The sequence below is a fragment of the Papio anubis genome, chromosome 16 (assembly GCF_008728515.1).
Source record: "Papio anubis isolate 15944 chromosome 16, Panubis1.0, whole genome shotgun sequence".
Classification (NCBI taxonomy): Eukaryota; Metazoa; Chordata; class Mammalia; order Primates; family Cercopithecidae; genus Papio; species Papio anubis.
Window position 1 is genome coordinate 55,683,833 of NC_044991.1, and position 24,640 is coordinate 55,708,472.

Below are 24,640 nucleotides of genomic sequence, written 5' to 3' on the forward strand. Positions count from 1 at the left end.
GGAAGGAGAAAAGGGGGCCTGAGGAAGCAGGGTGGCCATTGTATATTTGAAGGACACTGAGTTGTGCGGAGGGGCTCTCAGGCCCAAGGATGGAGACAGAAAGCCAGGCCAAGCAGGGTCAAGGGCATGCCGCAGGCTCTCAGAAGCGGGCCCAGCCCCATGAGCAGCAGCAGCAGCGCGTCCTGGAGGCTAAGTTGTCCTGAGACTCTCCCCATTTGCAGGAGTAGAGCCTCCTGCTGTCCTGGACCCTCACCGGCCCCCTGACTCTGGCCCCTTGTGAGAAGTTTGTGCTGTGGCAGAGTGCGACCTGCGGGCCTGTGGAGAGAGAGGGTGGCAGCTGGGCTTAGGGAAGTTGTCCACTGGCCTGCCCGCCTACAATGCCCACCTGCCAGGCTGTTGCCCACTTACCTATGGAGCAGGTCAAAGGCGAGGAAGCTGACCAGAAGCAGCAGCAGGGCTGGGCCAGTTGTGGAAAAGACTGCCAAGATTGTCAGCCCTAGTGCCCCCAGCCCTAGGACACTGTCCAGGAGCTGGGCCCAGTTAGGGCCCCAGGAGGACACACGTGGATGCACTGGACTACCCGACCCCTCCCCAGCACCCAGGCCCCTAGGAGGAACTGGGATCGGATCCTCAAGGGCTTCGGGTCTGGGTAAGCAGAGCCGGGTCATGGAGGGAGGTGGAGGTGACAGGAAGAACTTGTGCTGAAAAAGATTACAGGAATGGGAGTTGGGGAAGGGGTAGGGCCCTGGCAGATACAAGGGTGAGCTCGGAGTGGCAAATTAGGTTCCTGCAGAGTCTCCCCCTCCCCCATACCCACCCACCAAACCCTCCTCACCTCCTCCCACTTTGGTCAGCATTCTGGGACTGGGCACCTGGGGCATTGTGACTTGTTGCCAGGTGGGGCCATGGGGTAGGGAGGGGGCTGCTGCTGCTGCTGCTCTAGCCTCATAAGCAGCTGGTGGCCTAGGTGGGGCTTAGCTGGGAAGTCAGGGATTTCTGAGAACTAAGACTCATCCTCTTGCCTTTGCTAATTCTCTGCCCTAGGGCCCTCCCTTGGGGATCTGAGTTGTCAGGAAGGCATTCTAACCCCATTACTATTTGGGCATCTGTCCAAGGGAGCGAGGTCTGCTTTCTTCTTCCTGTGAGTTTGCAGAGCTGCATGTCCAGGGGCAAGTCATTCAGTATCTCTGTCCCCAGCTATCTTCCCTGTGGGTCCTTCTGGGGGATTTTTCAGGCCTGCAGTTCCAGATTGCAGAGATGGGCTCTGCCAGGAGACTGCCTGAGGCTTCTGGGGCTGGGCTGTCACATAACCTGCTAAATGGGGGTGGGAGAGGAGGGGGCTGTTCAGGTGTTCTAAGCACTACAGTTTATAGTGGGTATTATGCATACTGGGGTTCCAGTAATGAGGTAGAGGACATGAATTTAAGAGGACTATGATCTAGTAACCCACATATTAGAGGTTAAGGTTACACTCAGAATGGAGTTATATGAACTTATAACTGAGAATGGAGTTATATGAATGGAAAATGAACATATAATGAAGGAGTTAGTCACCTCGATTATCAGTATATCATATTACACTGATAATCTGTAAATGGGTGGTAGCCATAGGAGTCCAGCGCATCTCAGTTTAGTGACTTGAGAGGCAAGAGTGGAAATGTGTCATAATTAAGAGAACTTAATCTTTGCCCGCATATCATACTTTGAAGGAAAACTGGTAGGGGTGGCAAAAAGGGAGACAGTGGCCATACAGCCCCTAGGAGAGGAGGAGACAGAACAAGAATCAGGCTGCATATCCACCTCTAGCAGGCCTTGCCCAGAGACCAGTGTCACCAGCCCTAGCGACCATGCACTGATCGCTCTTGCTCTGGCTGTTCTTGCTTATCCAGCAGCTGGACTTTCGGAGTAGATTTGTCCATAACGGGATAAGGTATAGCAGAAGATCCCAGAATTTTTTTTTTTTTTTTTTTGCATTAAGTTCCAATTGTGTTTGTAAAGGAGCATTAAGGTCTAAGATTGCCAATTCCCTGAGCCTGATCAACCCTGGATGCATCCACACAATTGCATTCCTGGACATACAGACCTGGGGAGCATGTCCTGAAGAGTCCACCAAGATGAGGCTACTCCATATTGCAGGGCATGGGGGGATCGGAGAGACTAAAGCTCCTTAAAGATTTACTATGCACCAGGTGCTCTCCATGCATGTATAGGAGAGTTCTGTCTGTGATTTTCTCAGAGTTTATTTTTTATTCAACAATCATTTATTTAAGTGCTTCTTATGGGCCAGGCACTGTGCCAGATGGTGAGTGTATTAGGCCATTCTTGCTTTGCTATGAAGAAATACCTGAGACTGGGTACTTTATAAGAAAAGAAGCTTAACTGGCTTGCAGTTTTACAGGCAGTACAGGAAGCAGGGTACCAGCATCTGCTTCTGGGGAGGCCTCAGGAAACTTCCAATCATGGCAGAAGGCAAAGGGTGAGTAGGAGCAAGGGAGAGAGTGGTGGTTGGGGGAGTTGCCACACACTTAAACAACCAGATATTGAGAAAACTCACTCACTATTTTGAGGACAGCACCAAATGAGGTATCCACCCCCATGACCCAAACACCTCCCATCAGGTCCCACCTCCAACATCGGGATTTGAGATTTCAACATAAGATTTGGACGAATATTCAGACTATATCAATGGGTCATAATTTCTAAAAAGAGAACCTGAGGTGGGGATACTTGTACACATGGTTTATTGAGGGAGTGCTCTCAGGAGGAAAATCTTTTTTTTTTTTTTTTTTTTTTCCGAGACAGAGTTTCGCTCTTGTCACCCAGGCTGGAGTGCAATGGCACCATCTCAGCTCACTATAACCGCCGCCTCCCAGGTTTAAGCGATTCTCCTGCTTCAGCCTCCCAAATAACTGGGATTACAGGCACCCGCCACCACACCTGGCTAATTTTTGTATTTTTAGTAGAGACAGGGTTTCACCATGTCGGCCAGGCTGGTCTCAAACTCCTGACCTCAGATGATCCACCTGCCTTGGCCTCCCAAAGTGCTGGGATTACAGGCATGAGCCACCCTGCCTGACCAGAAGGGGAAGATTTTTAAAAATGAAGAGACTCTTCAGAATTGAAGGACATGATTCTCTAGACCATAAGTTTCCACCAATTCACAGCACAATAAGTGAAAAAGGACTAGCTAACACCAAGGCATATAATGAAATTCACATTGGCAGGGATAAAAAGACACTCCTAAGAGCTTCCATCATATAAAAAATCACATACATTGGATCTGAAGCAAGAATGGTATCACACTTCTAAACACCAGTACTCGTAGCTAGAAGACAATAAATGCCCTCAAAATGATTTCCAGTACAGAAATGTATATGTCTAAATGATTATTAATTGGGAGGGGAGAATAATGACATTTCAGTTATACAAGTTCTCAAAAATTTGACCTTGCATATACCCTTTCTTAGAAAGCTACTGGAGGATGTGCTTCAGCAAAACAAGGAATTAAACTAAGAAAGACAGCAATATGGCATTCAATAAATGAGATTAAACACAGAAAACGGATGATGAGAAAAGCCTGGGATGTCAAATATACCCCTGGGTAAAGAAAGTAACCAACCCAGCCTGAAACCAGAAGATGTGCTCCAGGAGTGATGTCTCCAGAGGAAAATGAAATCAACTGATTATTAGCTATGTTTGGATATATTGAGTAAATGTTCAGTTATATTGGAAGCTTTGGGATTGAATTAATGATTGGTGCCTAGAAAACTAAGCAAATGATAAAAACAAAGTAATTACTAACTCCAGGTAGCACAAAAAGTTAAACATAATATTTATTTATTTATTTTGTTTTGTTTTGTTTTTTGAGACGGAGTCTTGCTCTGTACCCCTGGCTGGAGGGCAGTGGCGTGATCTCGGCTCACTGCAAGCTCCGCCTCCCGGGTTCCCGCCATTCTCCTGCCTCAGCCTCCCGAGTAGCTGGGACTACAGGCGCCTGCAACCGCGCCCGGCTAATTTTTTGTATTTTTAGTAGAGACGGGGTTTCACCGTGGTCTCGATCTCCTGACCTTGTGATCCGCCCGCCTCGGCCTCCCAAAGTGCTGGGATTACAGGCGTGAGCCACCACACCCAGCCTAAACATAGTATTTACATAGTCATAACAAAAGCACTGAATATTGATTCCAAATGGTGATTTAGCTTTATGAAGACGGAAGGAGGGAGTGTATGTTTGTGTATCTGGATGTGCGTATTGAGGGGAGGGTGGTAGAAAAACTCCTTTTTTTCATAGCAGAAATCCACAGATAATAACTACGTATAGAAAAATCAAGAAATGCACAGTAGCTCACATCTGTAATCCCAGAACTTCGGGAGGCTGAGGCGGGCAGATCACTTAAGGGCAGGAGATCAAGACCAGCCTGGCCAACATGGTGAAACTCCATCTCTACTAAAAATACAAAAATTAACTGGGCATGGTGGCAGGCATCTGTAATCCCAGTTACTTGAGTGGCCGAGGCACAAGGGTCACTTAAGCCTGGGAGGCAGAGGTTGCAGTGAGCTGAGATCTTACCACTGCACTCCAGCCTAGACAACAGAACAAGAAATTGTCTTTAAAAAAAAAAAGAAGAAGAAGAAAAGAAAAAAAAAAAGAAAAAAAGGAAATAACAAGAAATCTAAGCATAGAGAAAAATACAGGAGAAATAACAAAAAGAACTAAAAGTTCTTGGCTTGGGAAAGGCATAGAGCAGAGTTTTCTATTACAAGCCTAAATGTGATTTACCTTTAATACTATATTGTAGCCTGGATGTCTATGGAAAACTGTATGAAGATTTCTCAGATAACTAAACATAGATCTACATTCAATTCAGCAATCTCACTACTGGATATCTACCCAAAGGAAAATAAGTTATTATATCAAAAAGATACCTGAATACATAGTTTATTGCAGCACAGTTCACACTTACAAAGATATGGAACCTATCTAAGTGCCCATCAACTGATGAGTGAATAGAGGGAATGTGGTGTGTGTGTGTGTGTGGCATACTACTCAGCCATAAAAAAGAGTGAAATAATGTCTTTTGGATGGAACTGGAGGTCATTATTCTAAGTGAAGTAACTAAGGAATGGAAAGCCAAATACCATATGTTCTCACTTATGAATGGAAGCTAGGCTGTGGGTTTGCAAAGGCATACAGAATGGTATAATGGACATTGAAGGCTCAGAAGGAGGAGGGTAAGTGGGGGTTGACAGATAAAAAACTACATGTTGCATACAATGTACACTACTTGGGTGATGGGTGCTCTAAAATTTCAGACTTCACCACTGTACAATTCTCCCTTGTAACTAAAAACCGCTTGTACCCCTAAAGCAATTGAAATAAAAATAAAAACTATGTTGTAGCCTGGATGACATAGCGAAATCTTGTCTCTGGAAAAAAAAAATATATGGCTGGGAGCAGTGACTCACACCTGTAATCTCAGCACTTTGGGACGCCCAAGGCGGGCAAATCAGGAAGTCAGGAGATTGAGACCATTCTGGCTAACACAGTGAAACCTCGTCTCTACTAAAAATTTCATGTGCCTCAGCCACTCAAGTAGCTGATGAAATTTTAACACAGTGAAACCCAGTGTCTACTAAAAAATTAGCTGAGTGTGGTGGCACGCGCCTGTAATCCCAGCTACTTGGGAGGCTGAGGCAGGAGAATTGCTTGAACCCAGGAAGCGGAGGTTGTAGTGAGCCTAGATCACACCACAGCACTCCAGCCTGGCGACACAGTGAGACTTCGTCTCAAAAAAAAAAAAAAAAAAAAAAAAAAAGTAGAAATTAGCTGAGCGTGGTGATACGTCCCAGATACTTGGGAGGCTGAGGTGGGAGGATCGCTTGAACCCAGGAGTTCGAGGCTGCAGTGAGCTGTGATCACACCACTGCACTCCAGCCTAGGCTGTGGGAAAGAGAGTTTCCGGGGTGCCAGTTGAGTTAGTCTTCCCTATGTGAGACACCCATGGGAAGTCATGGGCAGCCTCTGAGGAGAAACATCTCCTTATTGCCTTCATGTCTTTATGCCCCAGAGCATAACCACTCAGTGGCATTCCACAGGTTGCTCAGGCAGATAACACTCCCTTGAAGCAGTGGAGTATACTCAAACATCTTGGCTCCTCCTGAAACCCACTCCCGCCTGTTTAAGTCCTGATAAGTTAAAGTTTTTTTTGTTTTTTGTTTTTTTTTCTGAGACGGAGTCTTTCTCTGTTGCCCAGGCTGGAGTGCAGTGGCACGATCTCGGCTCACTGCAAGCTCCGCCTCCTGAGTTCACGCCATTCTCCTGCCTCAGCCTCCCGAGTAGCTGGGACTACAGGCGCCGGCCACCATGCCTGGCTAATTTTTTGTATTTTTAGTAGAGACGGGGTTTCACCGTGTTAGGATGGTCTCGATCTCCTGACTTCGTGATCCGCCCGCCTTGGCCTCACAAAGTGCTGGGATTACAGGCATGAGCCACCACGCCCAGCCAGTTAAAGATCTTAAGTAGTTTAGACACTCACCTTTGCTCAAGGAAATTCATAGAAACCGCCACTACTATATGTCTTATCAAATGACTCTCGAGTTCTCCTTCACTGATTAATCCTTTTCCTCATCCCTTCCTCCTCCTCCCATCTGCCCTAAGAACAAAGAGCTTGTAAACCAATAAATTGGGCGGAGCCTGAGAGCTCTGGGCCCTGAGCAAGCCTCCGATGCTCCGGTCCCTCCCGTCCGTGGACTCGCCTTTTAAACGCTTATTCTGCCTCTTTCTAACTCCTTTGTCTCCGCCGGACTCGGGGTACTGCTAGGTGGTATGGGGCTGTTTTCCTCAACAGAGCAGGACAGTATCTCTAAAAAAAACAAAACCAAAACTATATTTTGTAGCATTTTGATAAAAATGACTTAGTTACAAAGAACAAATCAACAGTCATGCTGTGGAGATCAGGAATATTCCTTCCCAGGATAAATGAAACGTTATGTGGATATACTCTTGTGGCTTAAGATAAAATTACCAGTGACAGTATCAAATACCAGGGATAAAACTCAGAATGTTGTGAATCTCCTGCATTTCATGTGGAGGTGCTCTAAACCACCACGTAGTGCTTCTCAGCCTTTAACACGCATATGTATCTCCTGGGGTTGAATCCTCTGGGAGTCTTGTTAAAATGCAGATTCTGAGGCCAAGGTGGGAGGATCACAAGGTCAGGAGTTCGAGACCAGACTGGTGAAACCCCGTCTCTACTAAAAATACAAAAATTAGCCGGGTGTGGTGGCAGACGCCTGCAGTCCTAGCTACTCAGGAGACTGAGGCAGGAGAATTGCTTGAACCCGGGAGGCAGCAGTTGCAGTGAGCCGAGATCAGGCCACTGCACTCCAGCCTGGGAGACAGAGCGAGACTCTGTCTCAGAACAAACAAACAAACAAAATGCAGATTCTGATTCAATAGGTCTGGGACAGAGGTGTTTTTGTTTTGTTTTGTTTTGAGACAGAGTCTAGCTCTTTCACCTAGGCTGGAGTGCAGTGGAGCCATCCCAGCTCACTGCAACCTCCACTTCTTGGGTTCAAGTGATTCTCCTGCCTCAGCCTCCCAAGTAGCTGGGATTACAGGCATGCACCACCACGCCCAGCTAAGTTTTGTATTTGTAGTAGAGACAGGGTTTCACCGTGTTGGCCAGGCTGGTCTCGAACTCCTGACCTCAGGTGATCTGCTCAGCCTCGGCCTCCCAAAGTGCTTGGATTACAGGCATGAGCCACCGCACCCAGCCTGTTCTGCATTTCTAACAAGTTCCCAGGGGATGCCACTGCTGCTGGTCTTCTGGTCTTTAACCACACTTTGTGACGCAAGGCTCTCAAAGACCTTGATGTACGTAGGAGAGAAAGCTGGGGAGGACAGTTATTAGGGGAGAATGGGTGCGTGGGGAGATGCTACCCTGTGCATCCTGGTCCCATGTGAGACTCCACCAATGCTCACCTACATCACAGGGAGTGAGTTCTGCTTTAGCATCCAGGCACAGGAGATTAGAGGCACAGGCAGGCAGTAGATTCTACTACTTCATTAGTTGTACTGCTGGACACACAGTTTCCTTTCTTTTCCTTGATACTGTTTTATTCCATCTAAGTATGTAGGAGTAACAGGGCTGTGTTATGCTGTTTTCCCCACCTTTAATTCATCTGATTAATCTAGGAGCCCCCTAAGGCCCCACATTATCTCACTTTATCATCACAGCAACCCTGGGAGAAGGATACGGTTCCCATTTTACAGATGAGGAAACTAAGTCTTAGGGAGGTGAAACTACTGCCCAAGGACAGCCAAACAAAATACATGTCAGAAGTGGGACGTGAAACGAAGCCTGTGTGTCACCAGAGTCAACCTATCCTCTCCCACTCCAACCACCTAACCACACCAGGGAGCTGGCAGGAGATTCCTAGCCCACCACTTACATTAAAATCTCTTTTAGGCAGGTGCCACTATCCAGTCCTTTTCAGTTGCACCTAGTGAGACCACGAAAGATCTACCTGGCTCCTGGTAGACGAGATCTGGCTATACAGGTGCCTGGGTGCAAACCTGCCCCTTTGCCCCAGGAACTATCACCTCCAGATCCTGATGCTTGTACCTTTGCAGTCCCAGGTAGCCAGTGGCAAGGGCCAGGGGTGGCAGCAGGGCTGGGAGTGGAGAAGAGTGTGAGAAGGTGCTGCGGGGCTCAGGAGACACAGCAGGGAACCAAGGAGTCCTAAGGGTTGCAATAGGGCAGAGGGGCAGGGAGTGCAGAGTGGTGGGAAGGGGAATGGGGGGTGGGTGCAGGAGACATAAGGGGTGGAACATCCTAGCCACACATGGTGGCTCACGTCTGTAATCCCAGCACTTTGGGAGACCGAGGCGGGCGGATCACGAGGTCAGGAAATCGTGACCATCCTGGCTAACACGGTGAAACTCTGTCTCTACGAAAAATACAAAAAATTAGCCGGGTGTGGTGGCGGGTGCCTGCAGTCTCAGTTACTCTGGAGGCTGAGGCAAGAGAATGGCGTGAACCCAGGAGGTGTAGCTTGCAGTGAGCTGAGATCCCGCCACTGCACTCCAGCCTGGGCAACAGAGAGAGACTCCGTCTCAAAAAAAAAAAAAAAAGAAAAGAAAAGAAAAGGAAAAAAGGTCTGCATCCTGCAGACCTGGCCCCTAAAAGATTGGTGAGAGGGTGCCAGCCACTCCACCCTAGTCACTTTGGGAACTGGTCTTTCAGTTCATGGCCTGCCATGTCCTCTCCTGCAAAACCTGGCACTGTTAGGGAGGTCCTTTCAGCCCTGCTTTGTCCCCTCTAACCTTGAATATGTTATACACACACTTTATGAGAGCTGACTAGGGACCAGGTGGCTGTTCTAGGCTCTGAGGTGCAGCTGTGGACATTTGGGTAGAAAGTTCTTCTGGCGGGGTACTTACCTCCTGCTGGGGGCGGGGAAACCTGAACAGCCAACACATAAGTATAGCAAGATCATCTCAGTGTTGAGTGCCTTTAAGATAATAATTTAAACGGGTGGGAGGATAGAGTGTGTAAAGTGAGAGTTTGTTTTAGTCAGGGTAGTCAGGGAAAGCCTTTGGGAGCAGGTGATGTTGAAAGGAAATCTGACTGAGAAGGCAAACTCCATGCACAAGCGAAAAGGCCAGGCGGTTAGTTGGGCTGGTGCGTGGGAGGAGCAGCTAGAATGCCAGAGTGACTGGAGGGATGGGAGCCAGGGGATAGGGAGGCAGATGGAACGGGAAAGACGTGGGCAGGAAGAACTTGGTCATGAAGACCTTGCAGGTGAACCCACTGGGGACTTAAGCCTGGAGGAACTTGACACAATTTGCCTACTGTGTGGGGAAGGGCTTGGAGTGGGTGGGGGCTTCAGGAGGCTGAGATGTCCTGTTTCTTGTGCCCCCGCCCTTCTTTCCTGAGAAACATGGATGGGTGTGGGGACCAGAGACCTAGAGGTGGCCAGATTGGTCTTTGGCGGAAAGCTTAGCAGCCCTCGGGACCTGTTCTGACTGTGGCCTCCCACCTTCGGGAAGCATCCGCGCCGCCCATCTGCCCCAGGGAGTCCCAGCTGTGCAGCGCTTCCCTTGAATGTCTCTCTGTCCTCCCATCCAGTGCCCGGGATCCGGCAGCGCCGTCGAGGCAGGGCGCCCCGAGGCGGGACCCAGTTGTTCGTGGGCCATGTGGGGTCACTCCCTTTCGGGAGTCCTCTAGCTCTTTACGCTGTGTGAGTGGGGCAGCCCAGACGCCTTGAGGAGCTCCAGGACCGGTGCCTATGACGTAGTCCCTGCTGGTGGTGGGCCCCAGTCCCAGACTGCAGTGCGCTATTTCTTTCTGGGGTTCGTGTGAGCGTGGGCCGCCAGAATGGTGCCGACAAGCTGATTTTGGGTGATTCTTATCATTTATACAGATAGTGGCCCCGCAAAAACCATTTGCGCAGGGCCCCGCTTACGCCAGATGATTGCCTGCCACTTCTGGGCATCGCTTCTCACTTCTCGTGGGGATGGGAGCATCTCCCTGGAGGGCCCTTTGCAAAGGCCAAGCGCTGGCCAAAGGCACACCACTGGACGCATTTCCTTCCTTCTGGGGAGATGACCAGAAATGGAGGATCCAAAGGGGGTCCTGGAGGGAGGACGGAAAGGGCATCTCCGGATCTGGGCAGCCCCAGGGCTGCCGGCTCCCCGAGGAGAATACGAGTTGGGGGCGAGGAGCTGGAGGGGAGGTCAGGGCGCGCGTCAAGCCTTGGCTTCTCCACCCTAGCCCCAGCCCGCGGGCTATCGCTCCGGCTTCTCTCTCCGGGTTATGTAACCCCGGGACGGGACGTGGCAGCTGGGTGAGTGAGGGAAGGAGTAGGGGAGGGAAGGGAAAGGAGAGGAGGGGCGGGGCCGGGGTTGGTGATGGTGGTGGGAAGCGCCGTCACGCCGCCTCTTTTTGGGCCCCTTGAGTTGTCTTTCAGGAGGATTCCGGGACCAGCCCTCTCCCCAGGCGCCGGGTCGGCCCCCAGCCCCGCCCGCCGCCTCATTTTCCCTTCACTCTTTTCTCTCTTCTGTCCCACCTGCCCTGACAGGGGGCCTCTGGCTCTGGATAGCTTTTCCTCTCGGGTTGTAGTTTCCTTCCCAAAGTTCTCAGCTTTGCTACCTCGCCCAAGTCTAATTAGCCGCTCTAAGCCTCAGTTTACCAGTTTGTAAAATGAAGTTTGATTGAGAGGCCACGTGCAAAAGTCTTGGCATAGCGCATGGTACAAAGTAGATGCCTGCTGCGTGCTGAGGGCCTCAAGGGGCTAAGTGAAATGGTATGTGCCAGGCGGGGTGTCAGAGCCCCGGCAGCGCAGCTAGGAGTGGTTGGCTCCCGGGTGGTAAAAGAATTTACCAATAGCAGTATAGGTTTGAAAAGTTTTATTAGATGGAAAGAACTCCGCAGCAGAGCACAGCAGGGCGCTTCAACAAGAGAGGCCTGAGTTCACTTGCAGGGAACTGAAGGGTAATTTTGACCACATTAGTTACGTAAGTCATAGTAAATGATATTCTGAGTTCCTCAGATAAGGGGCTTTGCCTCCTGATGGTCTGCTTGATGACCACCAGGTGATCCTTGCTCTTCTCATTTTCCTGCTGATAAATATTTTGGGCAAATCTTTGACCCTTTGTATTTCTCCATGCCCATGTCTACTTGTCTGTTAGGATCCCAAGAAAGGGAAAATGGCACAGTGAAGAGGGGTGCCCAGTCTGTCTGGCTACTTCCTGCTGAAAAGGGGCGTTGAAAGGATTAGTTGCATTTTTTCCTTTCCTGCTTTCTGTCATGAAGGGAATGAAGGGTCATGAAACACTTGTTCGTGGAGGGAAGGCCAGATTCCAGGAAGAGGACCCATGAAAATAGAAGTTGCTGTTGCAGGCTGGTATTGGGATTGCATAGTCATCTGTAGGTGGAATCATTATAAGCTGGAAGATATAAGCGTTAAAAGGCAGGAATTACAGGCATGCACCTCTGTGCCCACAAATTTTTGTGTTTTTAGCAGAGACGGGGTCTCACCATATTGGCCAGGCTGGTCTCCAACTCCTGACCTCAGGTGATCAGCCTGCCTTACCTTGGTCTCCCAAAGTACTAGGATTACAGGCATGAGCCACCACATCTGGCCCCGGGGTTTCAATTTGTGTATTTATGCAAGGCCTCCACCAGTCTAGCTTGGAAAAGGGCAGGGCTTTCAGATAGTTCCATACATACAAAATTATTATTTCTTTTTATTTTATTTTATTTGAGACGGAATTTCGCTCTTGTTGCCCAGGCTGGAGTGCAGTGGTGCAATCTCAACTCACCGAAACTTCCGCCTCCCAGGTTCAAATGATTCTCCTGCCTCAGCCTCCGGAGTAACTGGGATTACAGGCATGCACCACCATGCCTGGTTAATTTTGTATTTTTAGTAGAGGCAGGGTTTCTCCATGTTGGCTAGGCTGGTCTCAAACTTCCGACCTCAGGTGACGCACCCGCCTCAGCCTCCCAAAGTGCTGGGATTACAGGTGTGCGCCACCACGCCCAGCTATTGTTTCTTATAATTAGAAAACTTAACAGGTTTTATTACATATTTTTTTCATTCCTTCCAACGGAGAAGTTACCATAGTTACCATATGATCCTGTCTACCCCTACCTCTGTTTGGGCTAGCATTGGCGGCCTGGTATTGCCAATAGGTTCTGTGCTGGGGATAGCTTCTGCCCAGTTCTGTTATTAGGATTGGGAGCATGAGTTTCATCTGCCCACGCTAAAGACTACATGTGTGATTTTTTTTTTTTTTTTTGAGTGTGTGAACAGCAGGTAGTTAATACCACAAATACATCTTGCCAGGTTAAATCAAAGGTGACAGTTAAAGTCCGAAATTCTTGAATGAACTTAGAGGGATCCTGACTAAATGAACCAACTTGGATTGAATTTGCAAAAGATCAGACATGATCAGAAAAGGGACATGAACTCAACTTGTTCCCAAATCTTCATTAGCCATCTCAGCAAGAGGCAAAGTATTTTGGGGATTTCTCTGAGGACTCTGTGCTGGTAGCATGTGTGACTCCCCTGAGAGTATGTGAAGGGGAGAATGTATATGGGTATGTGGGTGGGAGATTGACTAGAGAATGGAGCAGATGGAGAGGGTGTAGGTGAAGAGTGAGCAGGTTGAGGAGGGTATAATAGGCAAAAGGAAGGATCATCTAAGACATCAGAATCGGGGAGGGAGGAAGTTCCTTGGAAGCATACATGACAATTTTTATGTAATTTTGGGTTTGGGTTTGGGGGTAAAGCAAAAAAGACCTGAACATATGGGACTTCTGAACCTTTCCAAGGTTCCGGCAAAAAATCAGTTAAGTTGTAAAATAACATTGCAATCCAAAGTTTCATTAATTGGCCAAATTGATTGATTAGGGAGCTTGTATTGAACCCAAGCAATATTACAAACAAAGTATTTGCTTTTTAAAATCTTATTTATTTTTTATTTTTATTTTTTGAGACGGAGTCTTGCTTTGTTGCCCAGGCTGGAGTGCAGTGGCGCCATCTTGGCTCACTGCAACCTCCACCTCCTGTGTTCAAGTGGTTCTCCTGCTTCGGCCTCCGGAGTAGCTGGAATTACAGGCACTCATCACCACGCCCAGCTAACTTTTGTATTTTTTTTTTTCTTTAGACATTGTTTCACTCTTTCGCCCAGACTGGAGTGAAGTGGCATTCCAGTTGGCCCACTGCAACCTCCATCCCCAGGTTCAAGCGATTCTCCTGCCTCAGCCTCCGGAGTAACCGAGATTATAGTGCCCGCCACCATGGCTGGCTAATTTTTTTTTTTTTTTTTTTCTGTATTTTTAGTAGAGACAGGGTTTCGCCATGTTGGCCAGGCTGATCTCGAACTCCTGACCTCAGGTGACCCACCCGCCTCGGCCTCCCAATTTGCTAGGATTACAGGTGTGAGTCACTGTGCCCAGCCAATTTTTGTATTTTTAGTAGAGTCGGGGTTTTGCCATGTTGGTCAGGCTGGTCTTGAACTCCAGACCTCAGGTGATCTGCCTGCCTTGGCCTCCCAAAGTGCTGGGGTTACAGGCATAAGCCATTGTGCTCAGCCTTATATGCTTATTTTTAAGAGTTTGTGGGTCAAAATGAGACCAATGGGACTATTTTTAAGGAGGCAATCCAAGGACGAGTTGGATGGAACTGAATTAATTGAACCCATGTTGGGTTTAGACAAGGAACTACAAGATCCCTGAGGCATCCCTGTGTAGAATTGAGATCAACCGCTTCCAGGACAAGGCTTATGGAGTGTTAAAATGAAAGTGCCTTGCCACTTTGACAGGCAATAGCTCTTTCGTCTTGGCCTTGGGGTAACACTGGGGGATGGCCCTTGGCCAGAAACTGTCAATTGCCAAGCTGAGAACTCAAGCTGGTTCACTGGCAGTCCGAAAACAGAAAAGAGCCCTAGCCAGTCCCTCATCCCTAAGGGCAAGGACAGCCAGGTATCCCTTCTCTAGGGCTTCAGGATCCCACCGAAGAGCTGCGTCCGCGGGGACCGTCAGTTCCCCAAAGAGTAAAGAATCAGACCGTGGAAGGAAACAGAGAGAAAAAGGAAGAGGGAAATCCCAGTGAAGTCCCCGTATGGGCCACCAAGATGCCAGGCGAGGTGTCAGAGCTCCGGAACAGGGGAGTGGTTGGCTCCCTGGTGGTAAAATAACTTATCAACAACAGTATAGGTCTGAAAAGGAAAGTTTTATTAAATGGAAAGGACGCTGCAGCAGAGCGCAGTGGGCGCTTCAGCAAGAGAGGACTGAGCTCCCTGCGGGGAACTGCAGGGTAATTTGGACCACATTAGTCACTTAGGTCATGGTAAATGGTTACATTTGTCTATATTTTGGTGCCTTGATGTCAGCAAAGGTTGCACAATGGGTCTTAACGTGCACGCATTACGGAAATGTACAGACATTCCAGTTACTTATAAATTCTTGGGAAGGAAGCTTGGCACCAGATGTGGCTTTAGACAATAGAGAAGTGTCATGCTGAATTCCTCAGATAAGGGGCTTTGCCTCCTATTAGTCGGCTTGATGGCCACTAGGTGATCTTTGGTTTCTTCAGTGTGGCTTTGTAGACTGTAAAGGCGCAGCGCGCCAGTGAGGCTGGTTAGCCCCAGACGGCCGAGAGGAAGGGCAGAGTCGGCGGTCCCGAGACCTGGGGCGGCCCCTTGGAGGTCAGCCCCGCTCGCTCCTCCCGGCCCTCTCCTCCTCTCGGAGGTCCGAGGCGGGCAGCGGGCTGTGGGCGGGCAGGAGGCTGCGGAGGGGCGGGGGGCAGGAAGGGGCGGGGGGCTCCGCGCATTCGGCAGGAAGAGACCGACCCACCACCCGCCGCGGCCCGCGCGCCCCTTCCACTGAATCCCCGCCATGTGGGGGCTCCTGCTCGCCCTGGCCGCCTTCGCGCCAGCCGTCGGCCCGGCTCTGGGGGCGCCCAGGAACTCGGTGCTGGACCTCGCACAGCCCGCGACCACCAAGGTCCCAGGCTCGATCCCGGCCCGGAACAGCAGCCTGGCACAGCTGCCCGCGGAGACGGCTAACGGTGAGTTCCACGACCGCGGGTTCGCTCCCCCGCAAGCCGACTGCCCGGCTCCCCTGCCCCGTCGGGCGACCCTTCCCTAACATACGCGGGCACACGCACACTCACACCCCCACACACGTACACTCACACTCATCCCACACGCATACTCGCACCCACACGCGCACTCACACTCACATGCACATTCACACACGCATACACGCACGCGCGCGCGCACACACACATACACACTCACACTAACAGTGCACACACACACTCACACTCACACTCCCTCAACTCCCTGCTGGGAGCAATGGCTGCTGACTCGGCAGCCCCGGTTCCCTGCCAGACCTAGTCAGCAGTCCCAGGACAGGCGCCAGTGGGATGCTGCCTCTTCCAAGCCCCAAAACTTCCCTTTCACCAAAGACGAAACAGGCCAGAACCGGCAGGAGGGGAGACAGAGGGGTAAAAGCTCTCAAGGTGTAGAGCAAGACTGTGTAGGAGAGAGTTTGAAGGCGAGGGCTGGAGAGAAAGAACAAAAGGAAAGAAGGGAGAGCCCCTCGCTGAGGCTGCCGGGAGGATGGGGCAGAGCCGGAGAGGAAGGCAGCCTGACTTCCCAGCTTTCCAGATGTGGAATAGGAGTGGAGGAGCGCAAGCGGATGGCACTCAGGGGCTTCTAGAGGAGGCAAGTGGAAGTGGGCCTTGAAGGGTGATGTCAGGAGAGTCTGGAGAGAGAGAGAGAGAGAGAGAGAGAGAGAGAGAGAGAGAGACAGAGAGAGACAGACAGACCGACAGACAGACCGAGAAGGAAGCGGCGGGCAAAGGCACAGGGGCACCAGATGCAGAAATGAGCAGCCTGTTCTGGAGGCAGCTGTGGAGCTTCGATGGGTACCCCCAACGCCTGCCCTGTGCAGAGCCTTGTGCTGAAGGGTAGGCGGGCAGGCTGGTGGGCAGGTGGGCAGGCCCAGCCCTGAAAACCTCAGCACCCAGGCAGACAGGGATTCCAGGACAGGCCATCTGAACCCAGAGGGCAGACACAACAATGGAAGCGGCACAGGGGTTTTGGGGCACGATGCTGAGTCTGGAGCTAAGAAAGCCTCCTTGGAAAGGCATCTGGGCTGAGATGCAAACGAAGATTGGGAATTAGGTGAAAAAAATCAGAGGCGAGGGGTAGCATTACAGGGGAGGGGATAGCTAGTGCAGAGACCTGGAGGTAAACTGGCAGACTCAGCTCTTTGGAGCAACCAAACAGTTTCTAGAGGCTGGGTGCAGCTCTCCATTGGATTAGAGGTTCAGAGGGAGGCTGGCCAAGCATGTAGTCACATCAGGGAGGAGAAGGAGGAGCCAAGGAAGTGACTGGAGAGGCAGGTTGGGGTCAGATTGCAGGCCTTTGATGTCATGTGAAGGCTGTTAGATCCTGGTGGTGTGGCCTGCTGTGGGCTCTCATGTCTTCTTGGGCTGGCAGATCTTTCCATCCGGGGTTTCACCATTCTTCCTTTCCCCATGCTGTGCCTCTCGGACCCCAAGGGACCTCAGAACAGCATGTCCGGATTCGAATCATCAAGAAGAAAAAGGTCATTATGAAGAAGCGGAAGAAGCTAACTCGCCCCACCCCCTTGGTGACTGCCAGGCCCCTTGTGACCCCCACTCCAGCAGGGACCCTCAACCCCGCTGAGAAACAAGAAACAGGTACTTCCTCTCCAGGGGCCCAGCCCAGACTTGCAGCCCCTAGGGCACTTTACCAACACAGCTCTTGGTCTCATGGGCACCGGCATGCCCCTTGCTTGCCTAGCACAGGAGCAAGCTTAGACTCAGCTTCCCATCTTCCCTGGCTACCCTCCCTCTGGTCCTGTCTCACTGCTCTATCCCCGCCCCAGGCTGTCCTCCTTTGGGTCTAGAGTCCCTGCGAGTTTCAGATAGCCGGCTTGAGGCATCCAGCAGCCAGTCCTTTGGTCTCGGACCACACCGAGGACGGCTCAACATTCAGGTCAGTAATCCTGGCTCAGTGCCATGGTCTCAGGGTAGGGAAGGCAGCCCCTGGGAGCGTCTCTCCTGCCTCCTGTCTGTCCTGGCCTGCCCCACTCTGTCCACCTGAGCCTGACCACCATGTCCTGTGTCTGCAGTCAGGCCTGGAGGATGGCGATCTATATGATGGAGCCTGGTGTGCTGAGGAGCAGGACACTGATCCGTGGTTTCAGGTGGACGCTGGGCACCCCACCCGCTTCTCGGGTGTTATCACACAGGGCAGGAACTCTGTCTGGAGGTGAGGCAGACTAACCCTAGGTCAGGAGGTCACAGAAGGACTGGGGTGGGAGTCCTGGGGGCACTGATGATCTCTCTCCACCTCTCCTGCCAGGTATGACTGGGTCACATCATACAAGGTCCAGTTTAGCAATGACAGTCGGACCTGGTGGGGAAGTAGGAACCACAGCAGTGGGATGGATGCGGTGAGTGGCCCCACTGTGACTGGACCCTCCATCCTGGGAGTTGGGCACCCAGTCCAGGCTAGGCTGAGGCTCCTCTGAGGACAAGGAATAGATGCCTGCTTGGGCTTCCAGGGGGGTGGGGCTTGTTGTCAGGAGGGTGGCACACAGCAGGCACCATTGGGAGCCAGCTGCTTTAGGACATGCCCACATCCTCCCCAGATAATGCCACCACAGGGTGGGTGCTACTTCATGGTACAGCTTCCTCCTGGCATGCCCCTTCTGGCGCAGGGCCGCTCGTCCACATCACTTCTTGCCTCGTGGTTCTGACTTCCATGTCTCATGGACCTCTTTTTACCCCAGGCTACAATGTGGAGTCCTGGCCAGCTCTAGGATTGGTTTCCCCTGAGTCACGTGGCCAAACTGGTCTAATGAACTGTGTCCAACCCAGAGAGCAGAGCTGCCTAGGGCTGCCCATTGGCAGGGGCTGTGGGCCGGGGTCTGTGATGCACAGTACAAGTCTCTAGCTGAGCCTACTAAGGTGGGGAAACAGTGAGCTTGGAGGCCTGAGCTCGTTCCCTGGGTCCTGGGTCAGGCTTCTGGGGTTTGAGCAGCCACAACAGAGAACTTGGCTGCCCCCAGGTATTTCCTGCCAATTCAGACCCAGAAACTCCAGTGCTGAACCTCCTGCCGGAGCCCCAGGTGGCCCGCTTCATTCGCCTGCTGCCCCAGACCTGGCTCCAGGGAGGCACACCTTGCCTCCGGGCAGAGATCCTGGCCTGCCCAGTCTCAGGTGGGCAGTCAGGCCAGGGCTGGTTGGGCAGGGCCTGGATGCAGGGTGCATCCTTCACTGTGGACATACCCTTTACCATAAACTCAACCTCCACCAGACCCCAATGACCTATTCCTTGAGGCCTCTGCACCGGGATCCTCTGACCCTCTAGACTTTCGGCATCACAATTACAAGGCCATGAGGAAGGTCAGATATAACCCCTATGACCTGGGAAGGAGGACCCACCCATCTCATGTCCCCTTCCCACCGGGGCATAACCTGCTGTGACTGTGCTTGTTTGCCCCCGCCGCCTCCTGATGTCTCAACCTTCTCTCCTGTGGACCCCTAAGCTCTGTCCCACTTTCCCTTATTATGGTGCCTCCCCTGTCCTGCCCCTTCCTCCCGGCTCTGCTGCCGCTCCCCTCCTGTGCCATGATGGGATGCCCCCTCTGTGCCCTCGCTGACTTTTTAAGTCTTTCCATGGCACACGTGATCTGCCCTGGGCATACCCCTCCCATGCCTCATGCCATGCTACACTGTGCCCGCCAGCTGATGAAGCAGGTCCACGAGCAATGCCCCAACATCACCCGCATCTACAGCATCGGGAAGAGCTACCAGGGCCTGAAGCTGTATGTGATGGAAATGTCGGACCAGCCTGGGGAGCATGAGCTGGGTACTGGCAAGGGGAGTGGGGAGAGGTAGGCACAGGGCAGGGCCCCGGGCATGAGCCTGCTGCAAGCCCCCGTGTATCTCCAGGGGAGCCTGAGGTACGCTACGTGGCCGGCATGCATGGGAATGAGGCCCTGGGGCGGGAGTTGCTTCTGCTCCTGATGCAGTTCCTGTGCCATGAGTTCCTGCGAGGGAACCCACGGGTGACCCGGCTGCTCACTGAGATGCGCATTCACCTGCTGCCCTCCATGAACCCTGATGGCTATGAGATCGCCTACCACCGGGTAGGCCACCCAGCACGAGGGTCACTCTGTCCTTCTGCCCTGGTGCCTGGACCTGCTCGGCTTGAACAAGCCCCTTCCCTGGCAGGGCTCAGAGCTGGTGGGCTGGGCCGAGGGCCGCTGGAACAACCAGAGCATTGACCTTAACCATAATTTTGCTGACCTCAACACACCACTGTGGGAAGCACAGGATGATGGGAAGGTGCCCCACATCGTCCCCAACCATCACCTGCCATTGCCTACTTACTACACCCTGCCCAATGCCACCGTGAGTATTCTTAAGGCAGCAGTGGAGGGCTGTGGGGGGCGGACCTTGTCTCTGTCTCCTGCCCCTCCTGACCTGCCCCATCCAGGTGGCTCCTGAAACACGGGCAGTAATCAAGTGGATGAAGCGGATCCCCTTTGTGCTAAGTGCCAATCTCCACGGCGGGGAGCTCGTGGTGTCCTACCCATTCGACATGACTCGCACCCCGTGGGCTGCCCGCGAACTCACACCCACACCAGATGATGCTGTGTTTCGCTGGCTCAGCACTGTATATGCTGGCAGTAATCTGGCCATGCAGGACACCAGCCGCCGACCCTGCCACAGCCAGGACTTCTCCATGCACGGCAACATCATCAATGGGGCTGACTGGCACACAGTCCCCGGGAGTATGTGCCTGAGGGTGGAGTTAGCCCTGGCCCCGTAGCCCCTGCCCGGATAAGACAGCCTGCGGTTGCGTACAGTGCTGGCATCAGTTCCCACCCTGAAGTGTCCCTCAGAGAAGGGAGGGTAGCGGGAAGATGGGACTGCATCCTGCTTGCTTAGGCACCAGTGTCTGTGGTACCCTTAGGCATGAATGACTTCAGCTACCTACACACCAACTGCTTTGAGGTCACTGTGGAGCTGTCCTGTGACAAGTTCCCTCATGAGAATGAACTGCCCCAGGAGTGGGAGAACAACAAAGACGCCCTCCTCACCTACCTGGAGCAGGTCGGCTCTGCGTCCCAGTCCCCAGCCTGCCTGAATCACTCCTGCTGTCCATTTAGCCTACAGCTCCTACCAGGTGTTCTTCTAAGGTCCAGCTGAGCATTCAGACTCACAAAATGCCATGGGCCATGCTTGGTATCAGATTGTCTTGGAAGCACACAGGACAGGAGTGCAGTTGGCTGGCAGCGTGGCACCGTGTTAGAGCCGGTGGGAGGAGCCTCCATTGCAGTCTAGGTGGTGGTCCATGGCGCTGCCCCAGAGCTGTCCTCAGGAGAGACTCATGTGAGGCAGGTGCAGGAGCTGTCCTGGCATAGAAGCTTCATGTTCCATGGAGCTCATAACCCTTGTAATGGCTCCATAAGCAGAGCTTCCAAAGCTTCTACCAAAGACAAGCCTAATAACCTGGGAAAGCCTAAGGATAGATAAGCCTTCTTACCAGGTATTTATCGTTTTCTTAGTCCAGATGTGATTTATCAATCAAGATTTCTTTTTTTTTCCCAGAAGTATTGTCACCTAGGCACATAGTAGACCTACCACTTTGATCAGGTTTGCAGGGCAACAGAGCCAGCAAGTTAACTAAATGTCACGTTCTCCTGCAGAAGGGGAAGGGCTCTGATAACCTTTTCCCACACAGGTGCGCATGGGCATTGCAGGAGTGGTGCGGGACAAGGACACAGAGCTTGGGATTGCTGATGCTGTCATTGCCGTGGATGGGATTAACCATGATGTGACAACGGGTGTGTTTGACTGGGAGGGCAAGGGAAGGGGCTGGAGGGCTGGAGGCCCAGGAAGAAGCAAAAGATCATTGATTGGGTCCTGATCATGTCCTTCACTCTCCTCAGCGTGGGGCGGGGATTATTGGCGTCTGCTGACCCCAGGGGACTACATGGTGACTGCCAGTGCCGAGGGCTACCATTCAGTGACACGGAACTGTCGGGTCACCTTTGAAGAGGGCCCCTTCCCCTGCAATTTCGTGCTTACCAAGACTCCCAAACAGAGACTGCGCGAGCTGCTGGCAGCTGGGGCCAAGGTGCCCCCGGACCTTCGCAGGCGCCTGGAGCGGCTAAGGGGATAGAAGGATTGATACCTGCGGTTTAAGAGCCCTAGGGCAGGCTGGACCTGTCAAGACGGGAAGGGGAAGAGTAGAGAGGGAGGGACAAAGTGAGGAAAAGGTGCTCATTAAAGCTACCGGGCACCTTAGCTCATCTTTGTGTTGTCTCTATGCCCCAGGTCCTCCCCCTGGGACGGGCCTCAGTTCCTATTCTGCACACTTGCACACTCTCATCCGTTGGCTTCTGGACACATTGTGTGAAAAGAGGATCCCACCTGGGCTCTTCTTGAACCAAGGACCTGGCAGAGCAACTCATTTCTGCTGATCAGCTTCTGCTACAGGTACCATTACGGTGCTGCCAGGCATTCTGTAAGCGCCTGCTCATTGCCAGGTGTGCAAGGAATCAGGATCAGCAGTGCCTGCACTCAAACTCCTGGGGCTCCTAGTCAAGGGAAAGGACAGTTCAGTATATTATGAGGCATGCTAGGGTGGAGGCCCAGTGCCGTGGGAGTGCAGGGGAGCTGCACACATGAAATACAGCACTACAGATCAACAGGACTTGGCAGTCAAGGATGCAGTAGAGGTAGTGGCTCTAGAAGTTCAGGCGGGAGTTGGGCAGCGTGTGGAGTATGGATAGGGATGGATCCAAGGAGGAGGGTCGGCCAAAGGAGGGTCAGCTGAGAACATTTGAATTTGCTTCAGCCATTCTCAGACTATTCATAGCTGATAGGCTTTGATGAGTTTCTATCAGACTGAAGGGGAAGTTGTGTATCAGTCTGTGTCTTGCCAGGTAAACGACCCATTCTAGGCATTTAATGTGGAGGGAAATTTAATGCTAGAAATTGGATAGGAAGGTGTTGGAAGAGCTGAATGAGGCCGGGTGTGGTGGCTCACGCCTATAATCCCAGCACTTTGGGAGGCTGAGGTGGGAGGATTGCTTGAGCCCAGGAGTTTGAGACCAGCCTGGATAACATAGCAAGACCCCACCTCTACAAAAATAAAAAACAAGAAACATAGCCAGGTGTAGTGGCGCATGGCTGAGGGAGGCTGAGGTGGGAGGATCACTGGAGCCCGGGAGGTGGAGGCTGCAGAGGCAGCAGTGAGCCATGATGGCATCATTGTACTCCAACCTGGGTGGCAATAAAATAAACAAAAAAGAGCTGGATGAAAAAAAGGAAGGGAATTTTACCCAGAAATCAGGATAGCACCCTTGGTCTGGTGTTTGTAACCTGTATTTGCTGATGGTGCTGGAGCTTGTAATCACTTGTGACTACTTGCAACCACAAGCAATCACCTGCCATGGCTAGAGCCAGAAACAGGATAATTTCTCATTTCCTCCCACTTTCTAGTCCCTGACCTATGAAGTCCACTGACAAAGTCTAATAGTAACTCAGCTGGCAAGGAAGCCTACAAAATGTAGCCTCCCAACTCCCTTGTCATTCAGAGTAGAGCTTCCAGGGACAGGAATAGGGCAAATACTAATAGGCAAAATCTGGCATAAAGACATCATGCAGCCTTTTGCCATGTAAGTTCTGCCTACTACTTGGCTCTCGCACTGTTTCTTGAGATGTCTCTGTCTCTCCCACACATAGTGAGTATCCATTAATCACCAAGAAGGATCTAGTGCCAAATTTCCCTGCACCTTTTTTCCTTACCTCCACTTATATAGTGTCATTTTTCAAAAACAGATTTTTAATTCATTGAAGTTTATCATATATAATGAAAAGTGCATATACGTTCACAGCCATATAAATGTACACAGACAGAGCACACTCAGGCACCCATAACCCAGGTTTGAAAATCCCCAATACTACCAGTATTCCAAAATTCTCCCCATGTGTACCCTTCCAGTCAATACCCCCGTCTGTCAAGGGTAACCACTATCCTCACATCTAACATCATAGTTTAACTTTGCCTGCTTTTTTGTCTAGGATTTCTTGTTACTGTACTCTTGAGTTTGTTCTACAGTTGCTTGGATTCTATTTTGGTTTCACTGGATATGACTTATTAAGTGTAGATGATAGAATCCACTCTAAATAGCATTCTAAATAAGCAGAAAGGGATTGATTAAAGGGTCTTAGGAAGGTCACACACTCTCCAGGAAGGCCGGAAACCAGACTTGGATGCTCCATAACCAGAAATGTTATAGTCAATGTCAACAAAGGCAATAGGGAGTCCCCAACCATGTATGTCATGGGAATATTCCTAGAGAAATAATCATTTTCACCATTGCTTTATATTTGGCAACTAAGATACTGGGGACTAGATGCCAGAACATTTCATATTTGTACCAAAGAAACCATACAGCTCCATTACCGTGACTGCCAGAAAATCTGATCTCCCTGAATGTGGTTGCCACCTCCTTTTGCCCATTCTTAGCACCAAGTCTAGGGCCAGTGCATCTGTTTGACAGGACCTAGGTTACACGAGGAATGCCAGATAGAAGAGAAGCTGGGATATTTAGGTTTTAGCTTTCCAGCCTCTACATTATAGGAAGTCAAGCCAAAGAAAGGTTAAAATGAAGATGTTAAATGGGCCAGTTTCTCTCTTTCTCTTTCTTTCTTTCCTTCTTTCCTTCCTTCTTTCTTTCTTTCTTTCTTTTCTTTCTTTCTCTCTCTCTTTCCTTCCTTCCTTCTCTCTCTCTCTTTCTTTCTTTCTTCCTCTTTCTTCCTTTCCTTTCCTTTCCTCTCCTCTCCTTTCTTTTCTTTTCTTTCTTTTTTCCCTCTCTCTCTCTCTCTTTCTTTCTCTTCTTTCTCTTCTTTTTTCTTTTTCCGAGAGAGTCTAGCTCTGTCACCTAGGCTGGAGCGCAGTGGCATAATCTCAGCTCACTGCAACCTCCACCTCCCGGGTTCAGGCAATTCTCCTGTCTCAGCCTCCAGAGTAGCTGGGATTACAGGCGTGTGCTACCACACCCAGCTAATT

The 24,640-nt window shown here is 51.1% G+C and overlaps 2 protein-coding genes and 1 long non-coding RNA gene across 4 annotated transcripts; 2 read left to right on the forward strand and 1 right to left on the reverse strand.

The window, feature by feature from the left end:
- Nucleotides 1-23: 23 nt before the first annotated feature.
- C16H20orf141 (chromosome 16 C20orf141 homolog) lies at nucleotides 24-1,917 on the reverse strand. The gene is made up of 3 exons (XM_009216467.4): nucleotides 836-1,917; nucleotides 409-701; nucleotides 24-315 (listed from the first exon to the last, which is right to left on the reverse strand). The coding sequence occupies exons 2-3, from the start codon at nucleotides 666-668 to the stop codon at nucleotides 78-80; spliced, it is 498 nt and encodes a 165-aa protein (XP_009214731.2). The 5' UTR covers nucleotides 669-701; nucleotides 836-1,917; the 3' UTR covers nucleotides 24-77.
- A 21-nt stretch (nucleotides 1,918-1,938) lies between these two features.
- On the forward strand, nucleotides 1,939-3,726 carry LOC103888076. Its single transcript, XR_002515178.2, has 2 exons — nucleotides 1,939-2,476; nucleotides 3,468-3,726. It is a non-coding gene; the product is annotated as an uncharacterized LOC103888076 (long non-coding RNA).
- Nucleotides 3,727-15,335: 11,609 nt separating this feature from the next.
- Nucleotides 15,336-21,872, forward strand: CPXM1 (carboxypeptidase X, M14 family member 1). Of its 2 annotated transcripts, none has more exons than XM_003904988.3 (14): nucleotides 15,336-15,576; nucleotides 17,080-17,241; nucleotides 17,430-17,539; nucleotides 17,676-17,815; nucleotides 17,909-17,999; nucleotides 18,618-18,768; nucleotides 18,866-18,954; nucleotides 19,297-19,420; nucleotides 19,504-19,700; nucleotides 19,786-19,965; nucleotides 20,051-20,348; nucleotides 20,531-20,670; nucleotides 21,302-21,404; nucleotides 21,510-21,872. In XM_003904988.3, exons 1-14 carry the CDS (start codon nucleotides 15,405-15,407, stop codon nucleotides 21,740-21,742), a joined length of 2,190 nt encoding a protein of 729 aa, XP_003905037.2. In that variant the 5' UTR covers nucleotides 15,336-15,404; the 3' UTR covers nucleotides 21,743-21,872. The 2 variants fall into 2 exon arrangements, with proteins under 2 accessions (XP_003905037.2, XP_009214727.2); XM_009216463.2 differs by having other exon boundaries at nucleotides 15,355-15,576; nucleotides 17,089-17,241.
- The last annotated feature ends 2,768 nt before the right edge of the window (nucleotides 21,873-24,640 follow it).

Coding starts and splice junctions, on each gene's coding strand:
- C16H20orf141 (XM_009216467.4), bottom strand. CDS start 668: ATGACCCGGCTCTGCTTACCCAGACCCGAAGCCCTTGAGGATCCGATC. Junction 316..408: donor GCCTTTGACCTGCTCCATAG/GTAAGTGGGCAA, acceptor CTCTCTCCACAG/GCCCGCAGGTCGCACTCTGC.
- CPXM1 (XM_003904988.3), top strand. CDS start 15,405: ATGTGGGGGCTCCTGCTCGCCCTGGCCGCCTTCGCGCCAGCCGTCGGC. Junction 18,769..18,865: donor CCTGGCCTGCCCAGTCTCAG/GTGGGCAGTCAG, acceptor AACCTCCACCAG/ACCCCAATGACCTATTCCTT. Junction 18,955..19,296: donor ATTACAAGGCCATGAGGAAG/GTCAGATATAAC, acceptor TGTGCCCGCCAG/CTGATGAAGCAGGTCCACGA.